The sequence below is a fragment of the Emys orbicularis genome, chromosome 15 (assembly GCF_028017835.1).
Source record: "Emys orbicularis isolate rEmyOrb1 chromosome 15, rEmyOrb1.hap1, whole genome shotgun sequence".
Taxonomy (NCBI): Eukaryota; Metazoa; Chordata; order Testudines; family Emydidae; genus Emys; species Emys orbicularis.
The window spans coordinates 30,995,774-31,022,242 of NC_088697.1; the positions used below are offsets into that span (position 1 = coordinate 30,995,774).

At 47.3% G+C, this 26,469-nt stretch overlaps 1 protein-coding gene across 1 annotated transcript; it reads left to right on the top strand.

The window, feature by feature from the left end:
• Positions 1-5,521: 5,521 nt before the first annotated feature.
• On the top strand, positions 5,522-26,077 carry HTR3B (5-hydroxytryptamine receptor 3B). Its single transcript, XM_065417063.1, has 9 exons — positions 5,522-5,612; positions 10,487-10,647; positions 16,046-16,090; positions 17,219-17,328; positions 18,030-18,199; positions 18,779-18,936; positions 24,261-24,471; positions 25,523-25,723; positions 25,806-26,077. The coding sequence occupies exons 1-9, from the start codon at positions 5,522-5,524 to the stop codon at positions 26,075-26,077; spliced, it is 1,419 nt and encodes a 472-aa protein (XP_065273135.1).
• Positions 26,078-26,469: the final 392 nt, after the last annotated feature.

A 26,469-nucleotide genomic window follows, 5' to 3' on the forward strand; every position in this document is an offset into this window, starting at 1 on the left:
AATTTCAGCACAACTGCCAAGGGAGTGAACAAAGGGAGCTGGCGATTAACTTCAAAGAACTTTGTTGGAGAGGAATAAAGATATTTAGGGCCTATTTTGTGAACTAATTGCATTTGCATATTTATGGGATTTACTGATATAGCAGTAATTAAAAACTATTTAGTAGTCTTAAAAGACACATAACTCAGTTGCTGTTTGCATAATAAACACATCCCTTATTATGTTTATTACGTTTGCATAATAAACGCTTCCGCAGCCTGTTAAGGCAGCCATCCATTTGGGAGGGGCCATAGCTACATCGCTGCCTTCCTAGTGAATTGAATGCAGAGGGCAACCAAGCACAGGAGATGAAAGGAAGCATTCCCAGCAGAGCTTACCCCAGACCCTTGGCAAGGATTCACCACGCAGTAGGCAAGGGGGCAGGTTCAAGGCTCTTCATGTCTCTGGCATGGCAGCACAACCAACTCCTGGAGGAGGGAGATGTCTCATGTTGCTCCGCAGTGACCCCTATCAGTATGTCTACACTGCAATAAAAGACCTGTAGCATGATTGTGGCTGGCCTGGGCTAAAAATCAGTGTAGATGTACGGGGCTTGGTCTGGAGCCCAGGCTGTAGGACCCCATGAAGGATGGGTGGGGCCCAGAGCTCAGGCTTCAGGCCCAACCTTGAGCATCTACGCTGCAATTTTTAGCCCCGCAACCCAAGCCCCATGAGCCTGAGTCAGCGGGCCCAGGTCTGCTGCAGGTGTTTCAATGCAGTGTAGATGTACTCTGTGCGTCTGGTGTTTCCGAAGTTCCCACTGCTGGAGTGTCTAAGACAGTGACACTGTCTCCCCATGAGGCAACACACTCAGTGTCTCTTGGGAAGCTCCCCAGCACCCCACCTCAGCTCCTCTGCAGATCTCTGCTGGCCTCTCTTGTCCCATCCTTCCAGGAACAGGAGTGCTTAGCCCTTGGGGGTGGGGTGGGATGCATCTTGCAGCTCTGCAGCCAGTCAGCTCAGGAGCGATGCTGACATGCTTTGGAGAAAGCTGAGCCAGCTCTCCAAAGCAAGGGGAACAGGATGACCTCAAGGTTCAGCCTGGAGGGCAAGAGAAGGAAAATGGGTCTGGGCGGGGGGTGGAGTGTGTCAGAAAACAAAACCAAGATGACAGAACTAATCTGAAGTAGTTTGGGTGTAGAAGAGGATGAACAATTTAACCTTGCTGCTCTTGTGTCAACCAGCAGGTGACATCAAGTGACTAAGGACACATACCCCAGTCTGTCCAGCCATCTAGGGAAGCAAAGAATAGGAAAGGAACACAGGACAGCAGGCAGATCCCAGTGAATCCCATTCTTCTGCCAGGGCCGCCCGGGGTCTTCAGCGGCGGGGGTCCTTCCGCTCCGGGTCTTTGGGGCACTTTGGCGGTGGGTCCCGGAGCGACTGAAGGACCAGCCGCTGAACTGCCGCCGAAGACCCGGAGCGGAAGAAGCTCCGGGTCTTCGGCAGCGGGTCCTTCACTCGCTCCGGGTGTGTTCGGCGGCACTGAAGGACCTGCCGCCAAAGACCCGCCGAAAACTCTCATGGGGGCCCCTGAAAACTCTTGTGGGGGCCCCTGCGGGGCCTGGGGCAAATTGCCCCACTTGCCCCCCCCTCTGGGAGGCCCTGTCTTCTGCTCTATGACATATACCAAATTCCTCACATTTCTTACAGGCTCCCAGCGCTGCATCCTTCCTCTCCTTTCAGCACAGTCTCAGGGCCATTGGCTCCTTTCTATGGAGTTCCAGTCAAAACCATTTTAGTGCTTAGAGAGAAGAGGCCCTTCCAGACACCTACTCCAGTTCCCCCCGTCCTCAGCATGCAATAGTGACTCCATGTAATGCCCTCTCCAGATTCTTGCAGAATCTCTGAGAATATGTCCAGAGTTGCTATTTTCCAAAGCTAAGCAGACCCTTTTCCTGAATTTGTCTACCATACACAAAACCTTTCCTTTCCCCCTTCTTAATCCAGCCAGAGAAATACAGAGAAAACTGATCACAGGAGAATTATGTGGTGGGTGGGCAGATCTGCCCCCATCACAGCCAAGGTCAGTGGCAGAGAGGACTGTTCTGTAGTTAGGGAGGATGGATTTAAAGAAGGAGTCCAGGAGAAGAACGTTCATAACACACACATGCATCAATTTGATGACTATCAGAGACATCGACCGACTTAGAGAGAGGCTGCATGGAGGGAAGAGAACTGCAGACTCAAATGACTGCAGAAGTGGAAGGCCAGCTCACATGGTGTATTCCAGAAGGATGGACAGAGTGGGATTAGCATCCACTAAACTGCCTTGGTATCAATGTCACCAAAAAGCTACACATGCTCTAGCAGCAATTGTCTACCTGCTAAGAATAATAATGCTGGGGGTCCCGAGGCTGACGGTACTTTAGTTAATGAAGGTTGTGATGGATTGTAAATCATTAACAATGACCATCTGGTGACAGGCAGATGGTCAAGAGAACATACTAAAGAAGGGCAGACAAGAGGCTTTCTACGTATCTCTGGGTAGATCTCAGCTTAGCCCTAGAATGAATACATATCTAGTGACACTCTGTGGAATAGATCGAAGAGAACCTGGACTTAAAATGGTACTGTACTCTGATCAAAATGCTTGCACTTTAAGTCAAACCTTGCCACTCTTACTCAGGGAAATCCTCCATGGACTTCACTGGGAGGGGTTTCAGTGGAAGTTTTGCCAAAGTAAGGACTGCAGGATTTGGGCCTATAAGCGTATGCCTACACTGCAATAAAAACACCCCGCACTGAGTCTCCGAACTCAGGGCAGCTGACTGAGGCTTAGCGGGCTCAGGCTTCAGGGATAGAAATAGTCATGTAGAGGTTTGGGCTCAGGCTGGAGCGTAGGCTCAGACTCACCCCAGCTCGCAGAGTCTCAGAGCCCAGGCTCCAGCCCGAGCCAAAACATTGACACTGCTATTTTACAGCCCAGCAGCCCAAGCCTGAGTCAGCTGGCCCAGGTCAGCTGCAGCCAGGCTGTGGGTCTTTTACTGGAGTGTAGACATACCCGGAGAAGGTTTCTGTGTACAGAAATATTGCACACATCCATTCATGCAGGTATATTCAGTCCCTCATATACACCCGCTCTCACCTTTGCCTGGTGACAATCGGCATCCGAAACAGAGTGACTGGGAGCTGGACACACCGGAGGAGAGAGTTCGCAGATCAGTGATGATGCGATGAACCTGTGATTCTTTGGTGATCCTGAAGAAGAGGGGGAGTGGAGAAAGAGGGAGAGGCTGGTGTGTCTGAACAGAGAGCAATGGAACAGACATCTATCCTGTCTGAGTGTGCCATCCTGGTAAATTATCAGACACTGGTGAACTCAGCTATCTCTTGGGGAGTCAGAAAGGAGGCCTTTCCCATTTCAGTTTTCAGAACAGAGAAGTAAATAGTGGTGTCCCCCAGGGGTCTGTACTGGGACCAGTCCTATTCAACATACTCATAAATGACCTGAAAAAAGGGGTAAACAGCGAGGTGGCAAAATTTGCAGATGATACAAAACTACTCAAGATAGTTAAGTCCCAGGCAGACTGCGAAGAGCTACAAAAGGATCACTCAAAACTAGGTGAATGGGCAACAAAATGGCAGATGAAATTTAATGTTGATAAATTCAAAGCAATGCACATTGGAAAACATAATCCCAACTGTACATATAAAGTGATGGGGTCTAAATTAGCTGTTACCACTCAAGAAAGAGATCTTGGCATCATTGTGGATAGTTCTCTGAAAACATCCACTCAGTGTGCAGCGGCAGTCAAAAAAGAGAACAGAATGTTGGACATCATTAAGAAAGGGATAGATAATAAGACAGAAAATATCATATTGCCTCTATATAAATCCATGGTACATCCAACATCTTGAATACTGCTTGCAGATGTGGTTGCCCCATCTCAAAAAAAGATGTATTGGACTTGGAAAAGGTTCAGAAAAGGACAACAAAAATGATGAGGGGTATGAAACGGCTGCTGTATGAGGAGAGATTAATAGGATTGGGACTTTTCAGCTTGGGAAAGAGACGACTAAGGTGGGGATATGATAGAGGTCTATAAAATCATGACTGGTGTGGAGAAAGCAAATAAGGAAGTGTTATTTACTCCTTCTCATAACACAAGAACTAGGGGCGACCAAATGAAATTAATAGGCAGCAGGTTTAAAACAAACAAAAGGAAGTATTTCTTCACACAATGTATCCCTAGCCTCTGTTTGCCAGAAGCTGTGAATAAGCGACAGGAGATGGAACACTTGATTTTCTATTCTGTTCATTCCCTCTGGGGCACCTGGCAATGGCCACTGTCGGCAGACAGGATACTGAGCTAGATGGACCTTTGGTCTGACCCAGTATGGCCGTTCTTATGTTCTTACCTTTCAGAAGATGCCCTGACCTCCATTCACTCCTAGCTCTGGGGTAGCAGGGCATGTACCAAACAAGAGGAAGGGTCAGGTGGATTCCTCAGAGTTGCTGGACTGATACATACATGGTTCATAGAGAACAAAGAGCTGTTTAGAAAGAAGGCATATTCTGTCATTGCAGTGGTGGCCCATGGGGATACAAACCAGCACTGGAAACATGTCTCCCACTATCCAGGGGAAACTCCACTGCCAGAACTAGGAGCTCTACTTCCATTTGTGTTGACACCATCATCAGAGACACCGCAGCTGCCTGGACAGTGTCCTTTCCTTGATTTAACCAGCAGCATAAACCTCAGCAATGGGCCCAAGCTGCAAAGTTAAAGGGGTGTTTGGATCCAGGCCCATTTCTACCATAAACCTGGACAGAGAGCAAGTGCATTCATGGCACTTAATCCCCTTTTTATTTGCAGATGCCAATTCAGAAGGGACCTGAACAGCCTTTGAAATAATCCTGCTGTCAGGGAGTGTCCCGTTCCCCTTCTGAAATGTGCCAAATAAACCGCTACCCAGGCACTCCCATTAATTACAGTGTAATACATCTTTTAATTAAAGAGTCAGGAATGACAAAAAGCAGACAGGATTTCCCCCCCCTGCACTGTTAGCAATTGTTCTTCATTAAACAATAGCAGGTTTCCATTATCCAGGGTAATTCAAGAGTGCAGTAACTATTGTCAAATGCTGAAGACGCCGCTGCACAAGTCTGATTTAAAGCAGCTCTTTGGGCCTCAATTATTAATGGAATTAGCATGCTGTAAGTCAGCGACAGGCACAGCCTCAGGTAAGAGCACTAAAGGAAATCATATTAGCATGGTATTTCCTCTCCTGGGGACCAGCCTCGGATTCCATTATTCACTTAGCGCTAGAATGTCAATGAAATTAAAATGCTGCCTATAATCCGATTCCAGATCAGAAGGGGCTGGGGTATTTCAGAGCTAGCAGAGAGCCCAGAAACATTCAGGTAACGGCTTCGTTCGCCTCGGCCCCTGTTGGATGTTTTAGAGAGAGTGACGTTGTAGTGGGGAACGGAGCCCGGTAGAGAGACACTGTTAACCTTCACTTAAGAAAGCCTCTAATGGTGGGAGCGCTGGACAAAGCCAGATGCGCAGATGATGAGATGGCAGCTGTTTTCATGTCCCTCTTCCTCCTTAATCTCTTAGTCTCAGGTAAGTTTATTTGATAAGACCGATGCTATAATCCATGCCTGCAAACACTGTGTAGGATTTTATATATATATACACACACACATACACACACACACACACACAGAGTATGTACTCCCTACCTATATAATTAGACTAGAATATATACTATAGGGGATCATCTTGTGCTAACCCTGACAGCATGCAATGAATAGGTGACCCAAGGGTGCTGCTTCCTCTCTGGCTGGTCCAATTTTGTGATATAATTAAGATGAGCAAGATCTTTGCAAGCGTTCATCTGACTAGGAGTCTAGAAAATGCCAGTGCTTTCAAGGGGTAAGCTACCAAAGTCTCAGAGATCTACAGTGTGCTAGGACATGTATGATGCAGAGAAGTCTCTTGTGATGCATGTAGCAGCGACTGTCTACAGTATGTAACACAGAAAAGAAAGGGTCCAAAAATGTAGTGGGTCAGTACCTTATTTTCTATGTAAAGTTCATCACCAGTTTTTCAGGCTGGGAGGTTTGTACGGGTCTTGTTAAAATTCAGGGAAAACAGACATCTCACTTTTAATGATATTCATTTCACTGAAAAGTCCCCATGTTTTTTTTTTTTTAACTATTTATCATCAGTTTCCCACAGAGTTGAACCAAGCCTGTGCACAAAGCAGCCGCTTCTTTTAGATCTCTTTGTAAATAAGACACGAGTTTCATTTTGGTTTTAATATTTCTTCTGACAGTTGAACGGGAGACTTTGCTAAGGTCAGGAATCCTGATTGTGCTGGAATCCCACCTCCGTGCAGGGCTGCAAATGGGACTCACTTCAGTTTCAGTCCATAATATTTCCGTAATTGGGGTTGGAATGCAGGCCAGTGGCATCACGTTCACTCATTGCCACAATGGTGAGAGGTGGGCGCAGAGTCTTAGAACCTTGACTCAAAGCAGGAATCCTACAATTGATCATTTTTAGTGCTGTCATTAACTCCATCGAGTAGACCTTTCCCCATGGAACCTGCAGAGAGATTTTTGCCTTCTGATGTTGTGCAGGTTCCCTTTGAGTTTACAACTTATACACAGTGCATGTCTTATTAGAGAGAGAGGGGGGGGGGAGGGGAGGGGACAACTAATAACCGCCTCTCTGAGGATCTCAAGTCACTTTACAAATGCCCCATGAACTCAGATAACATAGCTATAAGCATAATATTGACAGGCAGATGGAGAGATACAAGGCAAGTATCATTAGCTCCATTTTACAATGGGGAAACCGAGGCCCAAAAGAGATGAAGTGACTTGCCCAAGGTCACACAGCGAAAGCACGGCAGAGATGAGGCTCAAACCCAGGTGTCTCATTGCTCTATGAAGCCAGAAGATAGGTCCTTGCAGTGAGAGGCACTGGCCTGTAGGGTCGAGAAGAGGCAGCGTAGGTTTCAGAATCCATTTAGTCTGGAAGAATTGTACAGGACCTGACTTTGCTGCCTCTGTGGCAGGAGAGGGGTTGACTCAGTTTCCTCCCTTCATGGCAGTGGCAGAGATCTATAGAAATTCCTTGTGTATCCGCGTGTATCAGACTGCACTTCTCACCTGTCACACTAGAGTTTTCTTCCTCTTGATTTTGTCGTCAGGGGTCACCTGAAAACCAGTGCAATCTGTGTGGGCAAGGAGGGTGCTTTGGCGGCTGTTGTCAGAGTAGGTCTTGTATTTCACTAATTCTTCTGCTCCTTGTCTGTGCAGTATTTTTGTGTTGGTTTGAGGATTTGGCAGTATCCAAATGTTTCCAGGGGCTGATCATCGTGGTTGTGAAATTATGCAACAAGACCTGTGGCATGCACTGTACTCACTAAATCTGATGAACTCGTGCAGGGTTAATGAAGATGGGGACTGTAATTTCATGGAAATCACATCCCATTCAGACAGACATTAACCTCCACCTACTGTTGTGTGGTCCAGAGAGAGCTAACCTAAGACAGGGCAATGAAAAAGGTGTGCGTGTGTGTCATTGGAGAGCAAGCACTGCACGCTCACTCATTCCTGATGAGTTCAATTCTGCAAGCTGCTGAGGACTTTGGGCCAGATTTTAAAAGATATTTAGGCCCCCTACACCAATTGAAATTAATGGACGTTAGGCACATAAGCACCTTTAAAAATCTGCCCCTTTGGCCTGGAAATCAATGAGACTTAAGCATGTGATTTCCTTGATCAGGGCTGTGCACCTTGTAGGAATGTCCTGATCTGTATGAGAGAGCTCAGCTGCCTCCCCACCCCATCAGAATCTATGCTACATCCATGCTGTATGCAGCATCACATTGGGACTAGCCTCTCCCAGAATATTGTATGCAACTCCAAGCTGTGCTAAATTGATTTAAATGGAAGTTAAGAGCCTAAATACCTTGTGGATCTGGGCCAAAAAGCATGAGATACACACAGACAACACTGATTAACTAAAGTATCCACAGGTGATGGGATGGAATAGAAAACAGGCTTATTTCCAGCCTGTTTCCGTTCACATCCACCCCCCACTCACCACCCACAATGATACAGAGATGTTCCAGTTCCAGGTGACCCTTCCTAATGATCATAAGCAGTGTGAATTATTACATTATATTACTACGCCCTGAGAAGTCACAGGGAAAACCCTTGTTGAGCCATTCTTGATGGATTCTTTCTGTGTCTGTTGAGACAGTGCTGACCTGGGATTGGTCTAACGCTCATGTGAATGTCACATTAGCTCTCAGAGGAATAATTTAGTGTTAATTAATGGTCACTTACATTCTGAATCTGTCTCTGCCGTAATTAATCCTCTTCTGGCTAATTCGCTTTCATAACAAAAGTGCAAATATTTTGCAATTTATATTTCTAAATAAGCACCCAACCTTCTTATTGGGTCTGTTTTCTGAAAGATTAAATGTGGGGTGGGGTGGGGGAGGGAGAGTGAGTCCTGAAGGTGCTTTCTCTGCTTCAAAATGGATAAAATATCATATTTTTTCCACTTGCTGTGTTATTAGACTGTGGAACTCATTGCCCCATGATGTCATGGAAGCAAAGAATGTAGTAAGATCGAAAGAGAGATTGGACTATTTGGTGGATAACAAGAATATCCAGAGTTAGAATCATTTATACTAACAATGAAGCGTATTGGATGGGAGATAAAATCTCATGCTGCAGGGTTTAATCCAATCTCTAATTATTAAGGATAAGGATGGGACTTTTATGGAGGGCAGATGATCACACATCTACCTAACCCTTACCTTCCTCTGAAGCATCTGGTGCTGGCACTGTTGGAGACTGGATGCTGGATTAGATGGATGAGTCTACTCTGGTCTGGCAATTTCTAAGCTCCCTCCCGAGGCTGGGCAGCTGATGACAGTATCTTCAGCTGAAAGAACTCAGCCCCTGGGGCTATCTTAGTCTCTGGGCCTGTGTAAGAAGCATATCAGCTCCTGGAGGGAACACTCTGTTTCATGTCACTGTCCAGTGCCCCCTCTAGCAAGCACTTGGAAGAGCATTGCTAAGGACTGCAAGGAGTTACGTCCAGTCTTCATCAGCTGGACAGAAGTAAAGACAAGCAATGGGAGATTGCACAGGAAGACCCCCCCGCATTGAAATGGGCTGGACCAGATTCTTACCAGATGTCAATTAGCAAAGCCCTGTTGTCTGCAATGGAGCTACACCAATTTAAACCAGCTGAGAATCTGGCCCGCTGTATCCCAGAATGTATCAGTGAATGTCCTGGTTGCATCACAGGTTCTGCTGGCCAGGGGAGAAGGGATCCCAGTTCACAGTAGGTAATATTTAGTGTAACTTTATCTCCAGGATCTAAATGCTGGCGCTGACTTAACCAAAAAGTGGGGTCCCTCATCAGGCAGCTGTGCTCATTGCATGGGCATTCTAAAGCCCAGACCCAAAAGGAGATCCTTGTGGTCAATATGCAGCATCTCCACTTGCTGAGCCCAAAGGGAACATCCCTTGGACTGCACCGCTAGGAACTGTACTGAAAGGGACTCAGGCGGGAGTTGTCCCCTCCCCACCTGAACCAGTAGGAGCTGCAGGGACTTGGTCTCAGCTGGGAGACCTATCCCCCTGGCTGAGCTGGCAGGAACCACGGTGAAGGGGTCTCAGCTGGGATCTTACACACTGCTCTTATTTAAATTACAGTTTCTGAAAACTGCCCTGAAAATGGTGCTGGGGGGAGGGCCCTCCCGGGGTGCTGAACAGACGAGGCTGCTCCTGAGAGCGTAGCTAGAGAACGAAATGCTCATTTGGCTTACAGCTCTGATGCGATCAAAGGGGACTATTCCACGACTCACGCCAGGGCACCTACAGCATAGTCTCTAGCATTTTGTTCTCAGTGACATTGATAAATCATAGAAATTGCCGCCTCTGGCGGCTAGTGACACCACATGCTTCATAAAGGAATGGGTATGAGCAGGCCTGGTGTGCGGGGAAAGGAGATCTCATTTACAGGTTCCTGCTGGATCTCTCGTACCTTCAGCAGCTCATCAAAACAGCCATCAAAAGCACTGAGTGCTCAGGCAACTGCATGCGCAGGACACCGCAGATTAGATTTCATTCACGCGCATTGGCAATTTGCTTCAGCCCAATGAGTTGGTGAGGCTGTGCTCCCCAAGGTCTAGCGAAGCTCGTGAGCAAAATATCGTTTTGCATTTCAGAGGGAACACTCAGAAATGTGTCACTTCCAATTGCTGGTCTTCATTTCTCCTTTACCTCCCCCTGTATTGCTCACAGGGCCATGGAGTCCTGTCGCAGGACACAAGCTGGATTTCCCCCCGTTCCCAATGAATCAGCCCATACAAAAATAAATCCAGCCTCAGCAACAACGAGCTAACAACTTTTCCTCTTCTACCTGCCAGGTCTAATTGCACAAATTCATTTGTTTTTCAGGAAGCTCAAACACAGATGCTCAGCGGCCCAGAAATTCTACTTTGCATCGTCTGACCAGGCACCTTTTACTGAATTACAGCAAGGGAGTGAGACCGGTCAGAAACTGGTCAACGGCCACTACCGTTTACCTTGACCTCTTTGTCCATGCAGTGCTGGATGTGGTAAACAGAATCTCAAGCTGATTTACAACCGTGTCCCGCTGTTCCTAATACAGTAGAATCTGCTGGTTGGAGACTGGAGTTGAATGGATGCCAGTGGCTGTGCATGATTCTTTTCAGCAGAAGGAGCTGTCTGTTTATCGACAAACCACTTTGCTCCTGCTCCTTTTAAATAAGACTTTCTGGAATTTCAAAATGCTAGAAAGAAGTTTTTAAAGTGACCCATTCGATTTAATTCAGGCTGAGAATAAGTATAAATAATCCTTGACAACTCAGTTCAGTGAAGAAATATTTTTTAACAATAGGTTGTTTTGCAAAAGGTTGGACAGACAGATACAAATACAGACAGACGTTTGTAAATCCTCTATTTTGATCAGTTTCAATGAGAACAGCTTTGAGGGACTGAGGCCTAGGATTTACCAAACAGCCTAAAGGAGTCCAGTATCCAAGTTGAATGGGATTTGGGTGTTAACTCCCTTAAGCTACATTGCAAATCCCAGTTTTAAAGCTTCCCTTGCAGTTCTGGAAACCCACATTCAAACAGCTTTGTGCTAAGTTAAGAGAACCAGGAAGGGACATTCTAACCAAGAGCTCAGAGCAGACGGGCTACCATGTAATAAACATTGGCTTAAGGGCTTTGGTGCTTTTGGAGAAAATTTGGTGTGTTGGGGTATCAGAAAATGATGAACAGATACAGATGGGGGAGAGTTCAGAAACTTAAGACCCAAGTTACAGGGAATTTGGAAAGGGCGGAAAAGAATGGATAGAATGAGCCCCAATGTGCTGCGTGCGTTACATATAAGTGCACAGTGCCAGTGAGAGAGCAACAGATGCTCTATGCCTTTTCCCTTAAGAAACCTCCGCTGCCAGACCGGATCAGAGAATCCCAACGCTTGTCTATTACTGGGATAGGATGTGGAAGTCACTGAATCACTTGCTTCCATTGGTATTTCAGGGTCTACTGATCTTATGTGTAGATATTCCCTGGGTACTATTAATACCATTGCAGGGATCAAACTCAATATTCACAGCATATAACCCCCTGGTATTTCAGAAGCAGAGCACAGGGGAAATAATTGCACCACGTTCCCTGTTATGGAAGGTGTATGGGCTGGTTCATTGGGAATGGAGTTGTACACACGTGACAATTTCCTGCAATATCCCCGGAAGAAACTTGACTATAAGCAAAGTAAAATTGAGCAACCCAATGACACCGTCCAACCGGAATGAAACACAAGTAGTAAAAGAAACCACAAAAATAGCCAGTGTGATTTAAATTAGGCGTATAGAATTCTTCCCTTTTTAACAAGCTAAAAATGTTCTTAATAGCACTGATCATTAAAATATGAATTTTAATTTTGGCAGTGTCTGTTTAAGCACAGTCAGAAGCTCTGTGCAATCAAACTGCCTCCTCAGACTACCTGAGCCACTTTGATATTCTGGAAGCTGCTGAAATGTATTTGAGGAGCAGGCAAGTGTATTAACATAGGCAGAGTGTGGGCACAGTATTAATTATATGAAATATGCTACATGAATTAACAAATAACTACAAGCACTGCAATTACCTCTTATATTGCAGCTGTTTAATTCCTTGCTGGTGCTCCGAGATTGCATTTCAGAGCACATAAAGATCCAAAGTTTGGGTGTAGATCAAGGGAGTGAGGCACATATTTTCTAGAGGTGTCTAGCACATCAGAATCTACTTCCTCCTGCCTTGGACCTTCCATCATCCTTGTACAAGGAGAAAATGGGAGAGAGCAGAGTTGGAAAATGCCTTTTTTGTTACAGTAACTAAAAGAGGCTCTAATAGCAGCTCTAGCAGGGTTTTGCTTTTATCCATCTTAACTGTAATGAGTCCCTCGTTATCTTTTGTATACAGTAGGAAGTGGTGAATTATATAGTATGCAGGCAAAGCTTTCGCTTTCTGAATTCATCATCTTCACTCCATTAGATGCCAGCTAGCGGGGTTTGGGTGAAGTGATTACACCAGACCAGGAGGAGAGCAGTAGTATTGAAGTCAGGGTCTTCTCTACTTTCTTGGCTATAACGAATGCATGTTCAAAATATCCGTATTCATGCTATCAGATAAATCTAATCAGAGACTTGGCTCCAGAGCCAATGTCATCAAGAAGCTGTAGGCTTTAAAGGGCTTGATGCAGTAGAGACTTCAGCAGGTGCATGTAGTAATAGACGAACTGTTCAGCAACCATTGTTTCGTGTGAAGAGCTCTCACCCCATCTTCATCACTGCCTCTGACTTCTATTGTGATCTTTTGCCTCCTGTTTCATGTACATAAAAGACTAGTCTTGTCTGAGAATATCAAGTTATTATGAGTACCTTGGGGAAATCTGATTAGGGAGATAATCTAGTCAACGGAGAAGAGTTCCAATTTGTTTATATTGAGTTTCGTCAATTCCGAATCCCAGATACCTTTGTATTCCACTCCATTGACTAGAGCCTCCCAGACAGACGCTCAGGCATCTGTTTCTATAGTCTGCCGAACTGGAGACGATAAATAAGAATGTGTGGGAATTATCTGTATATTTGCTAACCACCAATTTAAGTCTAAGTAGTCTCCCTCTGTTAGGAAGACTAATGAATTCCAATTCTCCAAAATATCCTTTGCTTTTAACAAGCAAGATGGAAGGTAGCTGAAAAAGAAAGAGGGAAGAGCTGTGAATAATACCACGAGAGAACCAATTATGCCAGCCAGCTGGCATTGAGAAACTTCTTGTTTCACTTGACAAAAAGATTCAAGTTTTAGCCTTAGATGTCTTTTTTCCTCCTCGCTCACCCCGGGCCCCTCTAACGCTGGGATCTCTGTCAGGGCCAAATGGAGAATCTAGCAGTAAGTGTAGGATAGCCATCAACAAACAGCTTTTTATGGTAAGAACAAAAGGAATAGACAATGGTGGTGGCACCATCGTGGCATACGGTGAAGGCATGCTCAAGAACTATAAGCATTAGTGGGGGTGATGGAAGGAGTGGACCCACAAAAGGATGGGGTTGTCCAATTGCTCCCCATTTGGTGGGCCTGTGATCCTGCAGTTGATCATTTTGATTTAAGATGTAATCAAAAAGGATGAATGAGGGTTGAAGGTGCTTTAAATGTTGCTCTCTGCAACAAAATCAATATCTTCAAGTCAAGTCAACTGTGGGAGCAAATCTCTCATGCTGACTAACCATTAGCTGAGTCCCTCTCTTGTCCAAATCTGAAACTGGCCTGACATCCATCCTGCATTAGACTATTACTATGGGTCATAATAGGCAACTTGATCAGGTGAGCCAAACGGCAGCCTGCTCCCCCTAGGCTAAGGTCATCTAACCTGGAATTCACCTTTTACAGATCACACGTGTTCATAGGATCATAGATGTTCACTGTGTGGGGAAAAAAACCTGTTAGATCACTGAATTCATCCTTCTGACAGTCAGATTATAGTCCCCCAGGAGAGGACATAGTGGATATTCAGCCATTACAAAGGAACTTAGCCAAATGGCCAAACAAAAGTTATAAATTATTTTTTTCTTTTTCATGCATGAACCAAGTCCTGCTGATGCAGGCCTCCCCCTAGAGGACATCATAGAAACAGGTCATCCGTATTTTGTGCAAAGGTGTCTGAATAGGGCTGACTCATTTCTTCTCAATGCAACCTTTTGTGTGATGATTCAAGGATTCTGGAAAGTATGTTGCAGTTTCTTTTTCATCTCCAATGATTTCCTAAACTACTTTTTCCAGGGAAATGAGCTTAATCCACTTTCAAAATGGCATGGATATACAAATTCCAAGCTCCGAGTCCGCAGCAAACCTAAAGCATTCCTGCTATTCTCTCATATTCCATCAAGATGGGAGTCACACTTCATTAACAACTAGTGTCTTTCTTCCATCTCTTTTGGGAGAAATTTGATCTCCTGTATTCCAAAGGAGCCTTCTTTCTTCAACTTGTGCTTTTGCTCCATCCCAAGATACTAGTAATTTGAGAAAACCTTTTGCCTCAAGAATTAATACGGCCTTGATCCTACAAACAATTATGTACGTGCCCAACTTGAAGCGTGTGAGTAATGAAGAGGAAAAATAAAATATGCTGAATCATAACAAAGGGAGGGAATTTCTATATGTCATAAAAAATATACCTAGCTTGAGGTCACACTTCTGTTTTATGAGCAGGAAAATCCACACACACAAAGATTTAACATAAGTGGCTGCCTGTAGCAGCTGAGACAACTCCCTTTGAAAAATTATGAATATCCTGATTACAAATACAAGCTCAGCCTCATATTTTTAGCCCTGGATTTGCTGAGAATATGGTATTATGCTTAGCAGCCTGATTAATGTCACAGTAGCTAATTAGGGTGCAAGAGAGAGACTGATGATTCATTTAGTGTGTCAAGTGCAGCCAAAGTACTATTTTATCAAAGATAATTTACTGTAGTGAGGATTGCACAGACACAGATGAACAACAAATGGGAGCCACAGGCTGGCGTGAAGTGAGGTGATGGCCAAACAAACCTCAGGATCCTTCTCTATGGCCTGGTTTTATCAAAGAGAAATGTAAAGGGATACAATCAAATTGAAATCTAGTCAGTTTAAAAAAAAATGAGTTGAAAGTCTTCCATGAGCTCCCCCTGGCAGGCCTGGTGATTTTACAATCACAATTTCTGTTGTTTCTTTAGCTCTTCACACAACAAAAATAATATGAAGGAATCACAGGAGCACAACTGAGTCCAAAAGAAAGGTGGTTACTAAATATACACAAACTTGTATACACAGGGCTGTTTTTGATGGCTTCTAAAACACAGAACACACTGAGCACTACTGGAGGGCTCACAAGCTATTTAAAGGGATATTATCTATTCCTACACACCATCTTTTCCTATTTCATAAATGTTCTTCTATCCCATTTTACTGCATGAAAGCCTCATGCAAAGCACTGGAGAAGCTCACTAACTCAGGTCCCATTCTTGCGAACAGCTGTTACCAGGCACATCGCTTAGAACAATGAGTAACCCTGTAAAAGCCAATGGGACTATCCCTGTCGCAGATATTACAGCTGGGAGCAGGTGATTGCAGGATCTACCTGATTATAGACAGGACATTTTTGAAATTGATGATATACAAAGAGTGGGAGAGATTTTCAAAAGCACCTAATGGATTATGGTACAAAACTCCAAAGACTCTCAATGGGAAAAATGTACAAAACATCACACTAAAGAAATAATGAATAATACTTATTTAATTTCTTTCGTCTAGAGCAACCTTAGATGTTATGTGTAACACCAATGGGTACAGCAGAGCCTACTCGTTCTGAGAGCAGTGTGATTTTTAAGTTGTCATGTCTCTTTACGATCCATTGAGTCAGTTATGTAATTTGTTAAACATTTGATTTTATTTTCCCCCCTACAGAATACACAGAATCAAAAGCTAACAACAAGCATTTGGTTTCGGCAGGTAAATGATATTTTCTTCCCTAACTACATGTGATGCTGAAGCAGAGAGATAACTTAATTGCTCTGTAGTATTTATTATACATTACTTTAGGTTGTTTGCTTTCTGACTCAGTTAATATTGTAATGATCAGTGCAGAGTACACCTCCACCAACAGATAGTGCTGTATCTTAGTGCTAAATGTCATCTTGTTATTGTACCCATCTGGGTGGGTTTAAGGGAAAGAAGTTTGGAGTCTTGCATGTGTGTGTTGGAGTTGATACTTTTAGTGTCCCAGTAACAACTTTGATTTCTGAAAAAACTGAAAAAAAATCATTCATAATGAATAATGCGATAGGTTTAGCCTCTTCCCTTTGTGGAATATCTGACTGCAATCTTCTCAAAATGTATTCCTTTGATATTATTTGACAACATCTTGGGGGATATCTTCCAGGGGCCAGGGTACATTCACCTGCAGTGGGGTCTATCTCCCACACCAATTCCCTTCTTTCCTTCCTACGTGGAATTGGGGGGGGGGGAATCAGTCAGGTGTTTTAAACGGGTTCTCCACCATCCTCAAAAGCGTCAGATAGGGTAGATGAACCAAGCATACACATGTAGTGCTGCTCAAAACATTTCAAAATGTCAATTAGCATTTTTTTAATTTCAAATTTTGAAACCCCCCCCCCCCAAAATGGGGGGGGAAATGTCCTTTTCACATTTCAACCCACTCTGGACACAGGCAAATCTCAGACTGCAGACTCTGAGAAATGCATTTTCTGAGCCAGCCTGAGATGGGGATGGTGGAGCTGAAGAGGAGTGCCTGCATCAGCACCGATTGTACAGACTCCTGGTGACAGGTAAAGCAGCCGTGTTCTGATGAGAATATCCACTTTACACACCTGTAAAAATCTATCCTGTAGGAAGCAGAGTAGGACTCACTGCTACCTGAGCCGCTCTTTCTTGGCCATTAGCACAGGGGATCAAGCGATTATCACATTCCCAATGCAGGGATATTTTCTGTACCTACCATCCCCTAAATCGGGAAGTCAGTGGTTTGAACTCACTGTGGCACCTCGGTTAACCGGCCCTGCCAAGTCACAATATGGGAAACCATCCGGGCAGTCACACTCTCCATTCTCCCTCCCACAGATGTGGAAGGATGAGTTTCTCACCTGGAATTCCAGCCTCTATGATGGGATCAGGGAGATTTCCCTGCCACTCAGCACCCTCTGGTCTCCGGATATTGTCATCAACGAATTGTGAGTTTGGATCGGGTCAGAGTTTTACTGCACGCAGTAGCTTGGGGTGGGTTCAGGGCTTCTTTTTGGCTGATCAGTGCAAGCTCTGCCTCTGCCCACAGCAAGAACAAAAGGCTCAATCGGGGGGGGGGGGGGGGGGAGGGAAAAAAATCTTGTTTCTAACGGCTCTGGACGAGCTGTTTGAAGGCTTTGCAGGGGATGGATTAACAGTCTGAGTCGCATGTGTGAGACACTTAGCTTCTGTGGAGCAAGAGATTCCAAACGCAGCAGGGTCAGCTTGGCGCTTCATCCTTCTGAGCCTCGTAAATTGAGTGCCACAGGCACTCTCTGTCTGATACTTAACCTGATCCCCACAACTGTAGTGCCTGGGCACCTCACCATCTTAATGGCTTCATCCCCGCAGAACCTGTGGGAGCGAGGCAGGGTGCTGCTTTTAAGTCCATGCTACAGATGGAGAACTGAGGGGCAGAGAAACTTCCGGAGGTCACACAGGGTGAGCAGGGAATTGAACCTAGGGTCTACTAAGTCCCAGGCTAATGCCCTGGCCACTGGACCACCCTTACACCTATAGTGTCACATGAGAGTTTGGAATCCTGAGCGTGGACATTAAAAAAACCTCACTTCCTGTATCCTGTGCAATGAACTAGTTGGGTCTCTTTCCCCCACCCTCCCTGTGCAACAAACCCTCCTGTTCTGTCCAGCGTGGATGTCAGCAGGTCCCCCGATCTCCCCTACGTTTACGTGAATGCTGCTGGGATGATCAAGAACTACAAGCCCATGCAGGTGGTGTCCGCGTGCAGTTTGGAGGCCTACGCCTTTCCCTTCGACACCCAGAACTGCAGTCTGACCTTCAGCAGCATCCTGCACACAGGTGAGCACGACAGGACTCAGCCCAGGCTTGGGACTCTCAGCTGGGGAGTGTGAAGAGGAACATGACTAGCATGTGTTGCAGGACCTAGCTCAGCGCTGCCCAGGGTAGGTGCCCCACCGAGTGCTCCCTTTGGAACGCGGTGCTGGTCTGGTGCCAGCATCAATGCCAGGCATTTCGTAAGTCAGCAGGCGAGCTCTATAGCAGCAAGGTAGCCAGTTCCATCTCACGCTGGAGGTTGTAAGTCTGACTCGGCCTTTACACCGGCTCCCATAGAGATCACCCAGGCTGAAAAGTGACCAACTGCATCTACAATGGCCACAGTCAAGATCCCACGGCAAGGAGGGATGGAAAAGCCAATCGAGGGATATAGCAATGGGTCTCCTAGGGCTCCAGTCAGTACAGGAAGTGTCCGAGTTGATGGGGCTCGTACCATTTGCAGGGGCCATAGAGAAGGCCAGTGAAGCTCCTTCCCCAGCCCTGTGGTCACTGGCAGCTCGTGGAAGAAATGGGGTGAGACCATCCCGCGTTCACAGGACTCCCTTCCCCTGAGTCCCAGCCCTTTGTTTGTGTCATTCTCAGTGGAGGATGTGGACCTCACCTTCTGGAGAAGCCGTGAGGACATTAAGAATGACAAGACGTTGTTTCTGGATGACGGTGAGTGGGAGCTGCTCTCCGTGCCCTCACATCCCCGGGTCCTGCACATGGAGACCGGACGCTTCGCCCAGATTCAGTTTAACGTAGGTATCAGCTATTTCTCCTTTGCCTCTAATGCACGGACATCTTTCCATTTGGCACCTTCCACTTTCCCTCCATTTCCGCTCAGTGATTTGTGCTGGGCTTCAGAGTCATTGAATCCATCACGAGCACACGGGCTCTGCTGCGCTTCACATTCTCACTAACACGCGACATGCTGCAATTCCTGGCTGGGTTGTGATCCACTGGGAAGTGGGCGGCTGCAACATGGAGGACAAGCCAAGATGAGGGTGGTAGCGAGGGAGAAAGCAGGTCATTCTGTAAAATGCCCCAGTACCAGCACTGAGGATGAGGTAGACAAGAGGGGCACAACCAGCTGGATGCTGGGAACATCCCTGGTTGGATACCACATGATCCAACGCAAGAGGCAGGTCTCTCTCTCTATGGGCTCCTGGAGATCAACCTCCAAAGCGAGACAGCATTAGCATTCGCCCAGGCTCCCCGTCTGTCAGGCAGGGTGGGGAGAACTCCAAGACAGAAAAGTAACAGATGCAGCCTGAAAAGAGGAGCTCAGACCTGGTCGTCGAACACGCCAGCGAAGAGAAAGTGAAATTTAGACCAATGCTGAGGTATGGTAGCTCTGAGCTCGCACCTGATCCCGGTACAGCGATGGCTACCATACAGTGACCTACTGCCAGGATCCCCAGCCAAGGGGGCATAGGTCTGAGTGGAATCGAGAACGTAGTCCAAGTTCACATGCTTTTGAACGGACTGCAAAATCTTTTTATTTACTTATCATCATCATCGTTATTGCGGGGTGAAAAATGTTTCTCTCAATTCCGGACCTTGACTATACCGTGACCAACAAATTTGGACCTTGACAAAGAATAATTGACTACCTCGGTCTAGATGGTCAAGGCTAGAAGCAGCACTCTGTACCACGTCACGCCACAGGGTCTGATCAGAGTCGAGACCAATGAACCATACTGGGCCAGGGCCAACAGGCCAGCCAAAGTAGGGTTGGCAGAGTGCAAAGTTAGGAGCAGAACACAGGGGACCAGGAACCAGGACCAGGAGCGGGGCCAGGGGCAGAGCTGGAGTCAGGAACTAGGTGCAAGGCATGGTATCAGGACTGCACAGACAGACTCCGGGTGATTCCCCTGTCCCTTAAATAGCATGCCCGAGCCAGTCAGGGCACTCCGTAGACTCCTCCAGCCAGGACCTCCGTGGGTGGGACAGCCGGGGTGCTTGAACCTGTAGAGGCATAGGCTGCTGTTCCCTGCTTTGCCAGAGCTGTTGAGTGGCCATGTGGACACAGCAGCCACCCAGCAGCCAGCAGACCCTGCTTCAGGCCTGCGGATCCTCACACCTAGACACACGGACTTAGGGCTCCAGATGCTAAGGTGGTAACTGTGTAGTACACGGATAGAGCGGACACTGCAGGCACTGAACAGGGCTGCTGCAGGTGCTCTGCCCCAGACATCCCTCTGTCACACCAGCATGGACACTTGCATCGCTCATGAAATCGACTGACAGCCGTACCTACGTTCCAAGCAGCAGCATTGAGGAGACAGCCTGTGGCTCCCGTCTCCTTGCTGGAGAAGGCTGGAGTGTGGAGGGGAAGCAGCTAATTTGTCCACACCGCTTGCTGGAGGACGAAAATGTGTTTTTGTTTTGATGAGCTTCTTGACTAAGAGTTAAACACCTCATTAATTTTAAAGATAGCAGCCTGCGAACATTATTAATGCCAGAGCGAATAATGAAGAGCATTTAAAGGGAAAAACACTAAGAGAAGCAACTGCAGGGTGGGCTGCGGATCTGAAACACACACCCGTTCGGTGGAAGCAGCAAACTCAACACTCAGGGCTTCGAGAACCCCGAGGCCCCTCAGAAACTTATCAGACCCCCTGGGCCGCAGGCAGCAGGCTGGACAGCTCCTCAACTGCTGCCCAGGCCTCCCCAGTTTCCCAGCAGGTCCCCCTTGCTAAGCACCACAAGGTCAGCCTCTCTCCCTGCCTTTCATACACCAAGGGGAGAACAGAGGCAAAGCAGGAACCTGGCGGTTAATCAGACCTCGCACAAGGATCCTACTAACAGTGACTGAGTTTAGGGCCAAGGTTTGGGCTGGAAAATATTCTAGCTGACTTCAGTGGAGTCACTTGCAATTTACCCAAGTGTCTCCGAGAGGAGAATCAGGCCCAGCATGGCTGACCTTAATGCACTCACAGAACCCCCTTACCCGACTGTTCAGTGCCGCTCGCCAGTCAGGGGACGCCCCAGACTGGCCTAGTAACTAGGAAAGGGCCAGTTTTTCTTGTAATTTTTTTTATTTTTGACAGAAAGTGGCTTTTTCAAACTTTTAGTTGAAATTTTCCATGTTTTCTATTAAAATTTTCCAGGTTTTCATAAAAACCAAACCATTTTCAGGAACAAGATTTCAGTTTTTTAATTCAAATCCCAAAGCATTTTAGTTTCTGGTTCTAAGTTTTTGTTGAAAAACTGAAAATGTTCCAGGGGGAATTTAACATTTTTTATATATTTACATTCCTGCAAAAAAATCATTAGCATCTTCCCTCCAATGCCCCTAGTACCATATCTGCAAGCTGGCACAGTGGGGGAGCAGGCAGTATTACCTTGAGCAGCAGTGGCAGCGGTAGCCTCTCCGGTGGCTCAGACTCTCTCACTGGTGCTGAGACCCTGGGGTCTGGTTTGCCCCATGGAAATCCAGCGCCTGTCCTGGCGGGGTGAATGTTACATTGCGTTAGTGCTTAGCCATCTGTTCTTAAGTTACCCAGTTACCTGCATATCCCCTCTATGTAAGCAGTCCCCACCCCAGCAGCCCTCTTTCCTGCCCCTGGACCTACAGTACAGACTCACTGCCGCCTTGTTCGGTCCCAGCAAACCCGTCCCCTTGGCACTTGCCCCAGGGACATGCCAGGCACGTCGCAAGGCTCAGGCAATGTTTGGAAGCCGGGGCTGCTTTCAGCAGTGAGCAGGGGGACCCCACGTGAAGACAATGGCCATGACAAGGATGTCAGTTCTGAGCCTGGGACCCATTCCAGCAGCCACAGCAGGACACATTCCTCTGAGCCTGGGCTGGAGCAGAAACAGACACCGGGGTCCCGGACAGCAGGAAAATAAGTGGACTACAGTGACACAGAGATTCAGGGTATGCCCTAGGAATCTGGGGGTTGAGGGGCAGCACTGAACTGACGGGTAGGGGCATCCTGGGTATTGCCCTCCCATCCCCCCAAGAGCAGGCGAAGGGAGTTGTGCCCAGCGTCACTCACACAGGAGTCCACTGGGCATTGACCCTGGGCACTGAGCAGGTCTCATCTGAAAACAGCACAAATCAGCCCTGCGCTACCTGACCAGCTTTCCAGCCAGAGTCACCTTTGACTCCTTACTGCCCTGGTAGCCCAGGTGAGAGGAGAACATTGCAACCTTCCCGTCTGCAAGAGAAATCACAGAGGTGGGGGGAGAGAATGTAGCAAACTTAGCGGCAAACCTGTGTCTGGGTGTCAAACGCTGTCTGTGCCATAAAGACAGTCATGCAAAATTAAGTGCTGGTGGGGTCTGCTATCAAGGAGACAATTCATGCCTAACCTTGGGTAATATTCCATCTCCAATGTGCGGCTGCTGTACATGCTCGGAATGAGATTGATCTCCTTCATTAACATCAATGGGCTGCAAATACCTTTGTGTACTTATTATTACCTGGCTTTAATGGATAATGAAATTGTGGCATAATATTGCTAACACCTGAAGGGTGTCTAATGGAGAACACGACTGAAACTAAAGTGCTTTCCTCCCTTTGCTGGAGAATTTAAAGGCATCAACTTCTTAGCCTATTAGAGAGGATGGGATTTGGCTGGTTTAAGATCTGCAGAGAGCGACTCCCAGCTGAGGCCAGCTCAGCGTGGGTCCTACCCACCTAGCCAGGAGGAGGTAACCCCAGCTGACTCCTGGTGGCTCAGTGAGAAGAACTGGGGTCTATGCACAACCTGGCTCCTGCTCTGAGCCTTGGCTCAGGTAGCACACAGGATGCAGCCACAGCACGTCCCACATCTGGCTGGGGGCTCCACTGACTAGCTAAGTCTGCCCTGGTATCTGGCTACCAGACCCAGGGCAGTGAACTTGGTAGAAATCTGTTGTATTGGGTGAACCTGGGTGCAGGACCCCAGCCAATTACAGATGCTTCTCTCATGGAACTCATGCAAGGCTCCCCCTTCTCCTTCACCCCGCCGGAAAGGGTGAGATCCAGACTGTGACCTCCACATGGCAACATGACACACTGGGCCAATGCTTTGCTCTTCAAGAGCACCACGGTGAGGCGCATGGTACCAATGGCCAGAGAGAGACATCCAAGATGCAATGAGATCAGTACTGCTCAATAAACTCAGACTCTCAGAAGCAGACAGGGGGAACAGGCTACCTAGGCTAAATTTCTTCCCTCATGATTTTCATTCTGACACTCTGAGTGGAACCAATTCTCACTAAAAACTGTTCTCTGCCTTGCAACAGTTTTTTAGTGGGAATCGTTTTCTCATCACGTGCTTTGACACCCAAGGGTTTTGATTTAAAAGTTTCGGGTTCCTTCCGATCCATTTTGGCGATGGTAAGACTCAAACCAAACCCAACAAGTTGGGTTAAACTCTGCAATGCAGATAGATTTGGAAAAGTTCACTGGACCCAGAACTTATCACTCCAGCACCTAGAAATCTCACGAAAGACCCAGTTACAAACTGGAGTCTCAAAAATGTCATGCCCAGTGAGAGACAGCAAAATGTTTGGCTTCAAGTTTTCGTTAAAGGTTTGCAGGCCCTAAAAACGGTTGCATGAAACACAGCTGATTGTGTTTCCCCATTTGAAGCCCAAACTAGGTGAATTCTCATGGCTACAGGTTTTGCAGCAGGAAGGTTTGCACAGCTGTCCCCAAGATGAATGGCAGGGAGGCGGCAGGTGGGTTCATCTCATTACTTGGATCACAAATACAGCAAAAGCAACCACTCTTGGTGTTTGGGGATGTCTGCTTCTGTCTGAATCTGCAAAGCCCAGAGGCAAAAGGATCATGTGGAGAGATATATGAATAAGAGTTCCCCAAACTCTTGCCAACCTCAAAAATGTTCCAGGTTTGTGGGGAGAAAATTCAAGCTGGTGGTGAATTCACAAAAGTTCTGGCCAATGTAACAATCCCTCGCTCCTGGCCCACCCTGCACCACTTAGGTGAGTGGCATGGAGGAGCCCCCACATCTCTCAGTGCTCTTACGCGACAGGTCTCTGCATCTTAAAAGATGCTAAAAATCCAAAGCCCCATTGTTTTCAGGTCACTCTTAGAATTGGCGCTGACTTCTCTTCTCCACCCCAGGTTGTTATCCGAAGACGCCCCCTGCTATATGTGGTCAGTTTGCTGATCCCCAGTCTATTCCTGATGGTCATTGACCTGGCCAGCTTCTACCTGCCACCCAACTGTGGCACCAGGATAACCTTCAAGACCAGCGTGCTGGTTGGCTATACCGTCTTCAAAGTCAACATGTCAGACAAGCTGCCAGGCACTGCGGTCAGCACTCCCCTCATTGGTGAGTTGGGTTTGGCCAGTGCATCTTGGACGGGCTGGGCTGTTATGGTAAGGACTCTGTTCTAAGGGAGCATGTAAATCTGCAAACACTAGAGGTCAGAGACGGTGAAGACCCATGAGTTTATCCTATCCAGCCCAGATTCATTCTCCGGGCTAGCTTTAAAATGGGCAGACTTGGGCAGTAATGGGACATCTGCCTTGGGGGGAAAGTTCCGTGGTCTAATCATTCTCACTGCAGGGAAATGTTGACGGACATTCATCCAGCTCTTCCCTGCTGACTAGGTGTCTTACTCTGACCAGGTGGGGCCTCTCTTGGGCAGCCAGTCATTGGTGCCAGTACTATTCTTCTCCTTTAAAGCACCTGTTGCTAATCCTGATTTGACGTGTGCATCCTCCAGCAAACAAACCTCTGGGAAAAGAACTACAGTGCCGCTGACACCCTGTGTGCACTGCAAACCCTCCTGGCCTCACCCAAACAATCACCCTGCATGGCTCGGCTAGGCACTCAGCAGCATGGTTGGGTCAGATTTTCAGCCCCGAGTGGACTGGGTTTGTATTTCTCAACCACTGTGCTAGTTGAAACCAGGTTTATGGAGGGTAGTAATGTTTTTAACACAGTGGATGCACAGCTTGCATGGCTGCGGTAAGAGGGTTTGAAAATGGTTTGAAAACACTTCGAAGCCCCAGTGTGGGCAGAGCCTTAGGATATGTCTGCACTGTAATCAGGAGCTGCAATTGCAACACGTGTAGACGTACCTAAGCTAGCTTTCACCTAGCTGTGAAGTTGTGGCTAGCCCCGCACACCCAGGGCCCTAGGGACATGCTTGAGTGGCTAGCCCATGTTGCCACCATGGTTTCCTTACTGTTGCTACTCAAGTTAGCTTTGCCCTAGCTAGATCAAACCTAGCTTGGGTACGTCTACATGCTCTGCAGTCACACCCCATGACTGCAGTGTAGACACACCCTTAGAGACTATTTCAGCCATTGCAGTTTGGTGTCCTTGTTGCCTGTCCCACTCAGTAACGTTCCTTTCTCTTTCCTCATTGCCTCAGGGGTGTTCTTCACGGTTTGCATGGCCCTCTTGGTTCTCAGCCTGTCCAAGTCTATCCTGCTAGTAAAGTTCCTTCATCTGGGGGAAGACCCTGTGCGGGAAAGGCTCTTCTTCAGCTGCTGGGTGAGCAGTGCCATAGTCGGAGGAGGCCCCGGCGAGAGACCCCAGGCTCCCAGGCGGCAAGCAGATGGTGACATTGCAGGTACAAGCAAGGCTGGGTTTTCGGTGCACTCTGTGCACATACAGCCCCCTGCCTTGCTGAACATGCTTTGCTGTCATTGCAGGTCTCTTGTTGTGTGGGGAAGAGGAGGAAGGAAAAGGAGAGGGGCCTTGGAAGGTGACAAGCGCCCGGAAGGCCCCAATGGAGAAGATCCTGGCAGAGCTCCTCCTGATCAGCTCCCAGCTCCGTGCACTAGACTGGGCCAGCAGACTAGAAGTCAACTGGCTCACGCTGTCCTACAGGCTGGATAGACTACTGTTCTGGGTGTACGTCCTGACCCTGGGGGTGTATGCAGTCACACTCTGCTCCCTGTGGGTGGTCTGGAGCGCCCAGTAATGGTAGTGGGGGCATGGCAAAGCTAACATCAGAGATGCAGATACATTCAATGCTGGTGGGGTCTGGCTCGGCTCACAGGGGCAGGGGATGGGCTACTGAGCGTCCGTCTCTTGGGCTCTATATCCAGGTCAGAGGGACGGGAGGACAAGACTTTTCACCTGTAGGGCATCATTTCCAATCTAGAGCAGGTTGATCAGGGCCTAAAATCTTTACCCTCTGCCAATGATCACGTGGCCCATCGGGACCGAACCCCCTCACCTTCCAGCTCATCCTCCAGGGGGCCTTCCCCGCTCTGTGGATCTGCGGAGCGCTTGGTCTCCAGGATCATTTCTCTGGCACCCTCCCTCCAGAACTAAATTCATGCTGAAACAAAAAACACAAACCCCACAAAG